The sequence below is a fragment of the Lepidothrix coronata genome, unplaced genomic scaffold (assembly GCF_001604755.1).
Source record: "Lepidothrix coronata isolate B3197 unplaced genomic scaffold, Lepidothrix_coronata-1.0 Scaffold435, whole genome shotgun sequence".
NCBI classification, from domain to species: Eukaryota; Metazoa; Chordata; class Aves; order Passeriformes; family Pipridae; genus Lepidothrix; species Lepidothrix coronata.
The window spans coordinates 8,367-14,568 of NW_016690615.1; the positions used below are offsets into that span (position 1 = coordinate 8,367).

Sequence of the window (6,202 nt, forward strand, 5' to 3'; positions counted from 1 at the left end):
GTAATAAGTAATAATAAATAATAATAAAAATTATGTAATGTAAGAATAGATATTATAATTAAATTTTAATTGTAACTTAATATAAATAAGCAAAAACATACAATATAATAATAAATAAATAATAATGATAAAGAGTAATAAGTAATAATAAATAATAATAAAAATTATGTAATGTAAGAATAGATATTATAATTAAATTTTAATTGTAACTTAATATAAATAAGCAAAAACATACAATATAATAATAAATAAATAATAATGATAAAGAGTAATAAGTAATAATAAATAATAATAAAAATTATGTAATGTAAGTAATACATATTATAATTACATTTTATTTCTAACTTAATATAAATGAAATAAATTCTATAGTATAAGAATAATGAAGAATGATAATAAAATAAACTATATAATATAATAATACTGTAACTAAATTTTAATTCTAATTTCCTATAAAAAAACAAAACCATGTGATATAATAATACATAAATAATAATGATAAATAATAATAAATAGTAATAAAAATTATATAATGTAGTAATACATATTATAATTAAATTTTATTTATAACTTAATATAAATGAAATAAATTCTATAGTATAAGAATAATGAAGAATGATAATAAAATAAACTATATAATATAATAATACTATAGCTAAGTTTTAATTCTAATTTCCTCTAAATCAACTCAGCCGCTGTCCCCTTTCCTTCCAGCCCACCTGGTGATCAACGATTCCTTTCTCCAGAAGTGGGAAGCTCGGGGGTTCTTTGGCCTGAAGGAGTACGCGGAGCACGTGGACGACAGAGACCTGGCGGGGAAGATTTCCATCGTGGAGAAGTACAGGGAGCGGATCCCGGAGCTGGTGCAGAGGATCGAGAGATCCCACGTGTCCCAGGAATCCCTGGCGGGTAAAGCCGGGGACAAAGGGGCAAACCCGGGTCTCCTTTCGGTCCTGAATCCAGCCGATCCTGGAAAAAAAGGCTGAGTTTGGATCGAGGTGGACTTTTAGGGAGAAGGGAGGTTGAGTGGGAGCTTTAGGGCTGGAGCCAGGCTGGGAGAGCTGGGAATGTTCACCTGGAGAAGGGAAGGCTCCAGGAGAGCTGAGAGCCCCTGGCAGGGCCTAAAGGGGCTCCAGGAGAGCTGGAGAGGGACTGGGGACAAGGGATGGAGGGACAGGACACAGGGAATGGCTTCCCAGTGCCAGAGGGCAGGGATGGATGGGATATTGGGAAGGAATTGCTGGCTGGGAGGGTGAGGAGGGGCTGGAATGGATTTCCCAGAGAAGCTGTGGCTGCCCCAGGATCCCTGGAAGTGTCCAAGGCCAGGTTGGAGCAACCTGGGCTAGTGGGAGGTGTCCCTGCCCATGGAACTGTACAGACTTTAAGGTCTCCTTCAACCATTCCATGGTTTTATGATTCCATGGATATTTCACTTGCCCTGACTGAAACGTGGGGGGGGACACGAATCAGTCAGGTAGAAAATTCCTCAAACAAAGAACATTCCCATTTGGAAATCAGGGCTGGCAATTCCCTTCAGCCCTTTAGGATTCCCGACAGAGGAGCTCCTGATTTATATTTGGGGGAGAAGTTAAAATTCATGGAGAATGAGATGAAATTCCAAACCAGTTTTTGCCGCCGTGGCTGATCTTTATTCCTTCTTTTTTTCCTTCCTGTGTTCCCACATGTGCCGGATCCAGATTATCTCATAGGTACTGTCCACCAAGCCAAAGGCCTGGAATTCGACACCGTGCTGGTGGCCGATGATTTCGTGAAGGCCCCGTGTGGGAGCGACGCTTCCCAGAGGAGAACCAACCTGGCCATTGGTATGGGAACAGCTCCTGGGAAAGCAGGGAAGGGAAGGGAGCTGGGAAGGGGCTGGAGAGCTCCTGAGGGAGCTGGGGGGGCTCATCCTGGAGCAAAGGAGGCTCAGGGGGGACCTTCTGGCTCTGCAAGTCCCTGCCAGGAGGGGGGAGCCGGGGGGAGTCGGGCTCTGCTCCCAGGGAACAAGGGACAGGCCAAGGGGAAACGGCCTCAGGCTGGGCCAGGGGAGGGTCAGGTTGGATATCAGGGAAAATTTCCTCGTGGAAGGGGTGGTCAGGCATTGGAACAGCCTGGAGTCCCCATCCCTGGAGGGATTTCAGATCCCTGTGGATGTGACACTTGGGGACATGGTCAGTGGTGGCCTCGGCAGAGCTGGGAAGGGTTGGAATCAATGGTCTTAAAGGCCTTTTCCAGCTTTAAGGATTCTCTGATTCCATGAATATTCCTGCAACTGTCGCCATGTAGCAACAGGGAAAGACCAACTCCAGGCTTGGCAGGGCCTCTGCTTTCCTTAGGTTCCTGTTTTTTGGAGGAGCTGGGCTCTCCCCGGGAGCAGAGGGAATCCAGGCCCCGGGAAACTCCCCCAGTGCAAAGCCTGTGCTCCACAGGCAGGAAAACACGGAGCTGGGAGCAGCTCCCTGCCTGTGCCCGGAGGGAGGAATGTGGAACGAGGCAGGAGCTTGGATGGCGTCAGGACCCTCACAGCAAACAGAGCCTGCACATTCCCGCTTTCCCAGAGAAACACTGGAATGCTTTGGGTTGGAAGGACCTTAAAGCCCATCCCATCCCATCCCATCCCACCCTCTGCCGTGGGCAGGGAAAACCTCCTGCTATCCCAGGTTGCTCCAAGCCTTACCCAACCTGGACAAAGCATGGGAAGGAGGGCAGGGCTGTTCCTCCTTGCTCCCTAAATCCATGGATCGTGTCTGCTCCGTGCTAGGCGCCATCCCGGAGGACGAGTGGAACCTGCTCTACGTCGCCGTGACCCGGGCAAAGAAGTGTCTCCTGCTCTCCAAATCCCTGGAACACCTCCTAGCCCTGGCTGGGGTGAGTGAAATCCTTCCCAAGGCAGGAAAACCCCTTCAGCGGGGTTATTTAGGATACCTGCCCCTAAGGATTATCCCCCCGATCCCAAGTTTCAGGTGGATCTGTGCTGGTCACGTTTTTTGCTGCTCCATGCCGTGATTCCAGCAGGAAAACACAAGATTGCAGCAGTTTTTCCCCCCACAGTTCTTGCATTTGGGTGTTGTTTTCCACAGATCCTGAGTTCTTCCCTCTGGGATCCCCTTTTCCCTATCTGTGGGGCTGCCAGCTCTTCCCTTATTTCCTTCCTCCTTTCCCGTTGGCTTCTCCTTGACTTTTTTTATCACCAGGAATTTGGGATTTTGGTTTGTTGGTTGTTTTTTTTTAAAGCCCATCCTGTTGCAAATCGTTTTCCAAGAGGTTAAAAAAAATAAGGCAACAACCTCTTCCAGCTTCTCAGCTCCCTCTGAGGGGCGTTATTCCCCTTTTCCCTTGTTTTTTAGGAGCAATTCCTTCGGGTGGAGCTGATGAGTGAGGCTGCCAAGGCCGGAGCATCCCGGACTTGCTGCATGTCCAGATGCACAAACATGTTGGATCCCAGCTCCAGGCTGGTTGTGAGGAAGCTCCCGTTGACTCACGTACGTCTTTTCCCTGGGATTTTGGGATTGGGAGCCTCCAGTCCCTGTTCTGAGCCGGGATCTCACCCCCACAGCTCCCCATCCTCGTGACTTCCCGGGGGGATTCCGGGTGTGTTGCACTTCCCACAGATCCATTTAGTTCCCAGATTTCTCATCTGAGGCTTTTTGTGGTCTCAAGTGGAGAAAGTTTGGGGGTTTTGTTGTGTCAGATCCCACACCCGAGTCTTGGAGCCTCTGCTGAGCCCATGGAGCATCCCATGGGATTGGCAGAGCACCCCTCGCCCCAGGGACAGTCGGATTTTGGGGTCCAGGTTTGCCTTTGATCCCACCCTCTGGCTCGGGGGTGGAGCCTTATCCAGAGGGTACCATGAAGGCCAAGCTCTGGAGTGACCACATGGAAAATCTGGGAAGCTCCACATCCAGGGGACAACAGATGGCTCTGATCCATCCACAGGGACACGAGGGCGGGACAGGAGGGAACGGCCTCGATCTGTGCCGGGGGACGTTTAGGTGGGATACTGGGGAAAATTCCTGCATGGAAAGGGTTGTCCAGTGGTGGATTCCCCATCCCTGCAGGGATTTAACAGCCACGTGGATGTGGCACTTGGGGACATGGATTAGTGGTGGCATTGGAAGTGCCGGGGAATGTTGGACTCCATCTCAGAGAGATCTTTCCAACCTAAACGATTCCATGACTCCATCAGGGATTTCCAAGCTTTGGGCACATCACCGTTCCCTTCCCTGGGCAGGAGGGTCTCGTGGCCGAGGTTGGAAGTGGAGCTGGTGTCCCTGCAGCTCCCTCTTCCCTGAAATTCCCGTCTCTCCCTCCCGCAGAGCAACGGCAGCCGCGATCCCGGGGGATTCCTGTGCCAACCTTGCACCCGGCAGCGCTTCGGCTCCCTGGCTCCACTCACCTCCTTCCCAGCGCTCCAGGAACAGCCCTGCCAGCTCTAGGGAAGCCCTTCCAGCTTCCCAAAGCCCGTTGGTGCATCCCAGCTCAGGAATCAGGTGGATATTGGAGCGGGATTTGGGTGGATATTGGAATGGGATTCCAGCCCGGCTCCGGAGGAACCCCGTAGGCTCTGGGAGACCTTTCCTGCAGCCCTGCTTTGCCTTCCAGGAGCTGGGAAGCAGAATATCCCAAAGAATATGCACTTTAAGAACTGGATCAGCATTAATTTTGGAGCATTATCCCTGTGTACCTCCGTCACAGCGACCAAACTTCCCTGGATATCCCTCCCTCCTCCCTGACGTCAGCGCTCCGTGAAATCCCTCTGATCCGCTGGAAGAAGAGGAAATGCAACCCTGGAAAGCTCCCAAAGGAACAGGCTATTTCTGGGAAATGGACTTTTCCTGGCCAGCAATGGGAGGAAATCATTAATCCCTCCCAGGGAATGAATTCCCCCTCCTGGCAGCCATGGGCTTTCCCAGACTTGCTTCCCTTTTCCCAGGACCGAACCGTGAGGGAAGAACTGCTTTGGTTTGACCTGGAGACAAACTGGAGAGAGTTTTGAATCCTAAAACTCCATTTATAACCAAAAAAAAAAAGCCTTAAAACTTCCTCCTCTTCCTTAAGTGCTTTGGCTGCATTGAATTCCAGCTCTTGGGGAAAATCCTGGTGGATCGTGCTCCGTTGTGCCGCAATTCCAAAGCCTGTGCCACAGGAAGAGCGAAACTGAAAGTGGTTCTGGAAGGGATCTGCCCTTGGATCCAGGCCCGGAGCAGGAAGAGCCTCGTGCATCCTGTTATTCCCATGGGAGCTGCTGGAAGGGCTTGACTCCAGGAGCACATTCCCCGCTCCGCTCACCCTGGGGGCAGGAATTCCCGCTTGGATTAGGACGTGGATGTCGGAGCAGGAACCTCCAGTGCTCCATCCCATGGGAGAGAGGCACTTCCAGCTTCCATGGCTGGAGGGTCTGGACCGTCACACATCCATGGCGCCGATTCCTTTCCCACAAACAGGAGGACAAGGCACAGCAGCCGGGAAAGAACATGGAATTTTGGGCTGTTGATGGGAATTCCAGTGCCCGACGAGCCCTCGGTCCTGCGGAGATGGATTTCATGGATTTCATCCCGATCCAATCCTTCCCTATCCTGGCTGAGACCCCCCAATCAACTGCTCTGTGTGATTTTTATATAAAATATATATATTTATACATAAGAAGAGGCACCAGAGCTGCCTGTCCTGAAATAAAGGAAAACAGTGGATAAAAACCACCGATGGATGAAGGAAAACCACAGCAAGGGAAATATTCCCTAAGTCGCGTCCTGGAAATGTTTTTCCTTGGAATATTTCCTAAGTTTTGTCTCTCGAGAAGTGTAAATTGTAGTGAAATTGCTCCGGGTTGGGATCCCTGGGAGCAGCCAGAGCCAGGGGGGATCAGGAATCCGGAGCCTGGATGGGTGCTGGAAGTGCTTCCAAAGGATCCCTGAGCTGCGTCCGAGGGCGGAATGGGGCTGGAAGCCTTGGCTGGAAAAGAGCAGGAAAGGGGTGAGGATGTGTGGAGGGATCTTTGGATGGGTCCCTCTCCACCTGATTCCTGGGATCTGGGGGAATTCGAGGGCAAAGCCGCTCTAGGGATGGGGTTGGTGTCCGGTTGGGCAGCTCTGGATGTGCTGCTGGATAGGGAATGGGCACTGCTTGGAGCAGGGAAGCTCGGCTTCATCCCAAACACCCCCATCCTGGCATCCCAAAGGCCCCCATCCCTGCATCCCAAATA

General features: G+C 50.3%; 1 protein-coding gene across 1 annotated transcript in view; it reads left to right on the plus strand.

The window, feature by feature from the left end:
- LOC108509927 (F-box DNA helicase 1-like) overlaps positions 1-5,030 on the plus strand; it is an 8,423-nt gene extending 3,393 nt beyond the window's left edge. The window contains exons 2-6 of the mRNA XM_017839546.1: positions 715-909; positions 1,698-1,823; positions 2,762-2,868; positions 3,348-3,482; positions 4,317-5,030. Of these exons, the coding sequence (XP_017695035.1) occupies positions 715-909; positions 1,698-1,823; positions 2,762-2,868; positions 3,348-3,482; positions 4,317-4,436 (683 nt within the window). The 3' untranslated portion in view covers positions 4,437-5,030. The remainder of the gene's footprint in view (positions 1-714; positions 910-1,697; positions 1,824-2,761; positions 2,869-3,347; positions 3,483-4,316) is intronic.
- The last annotated feature ends 1,172 nt before the right edge of the window (positions 5,031-6,202 follow it).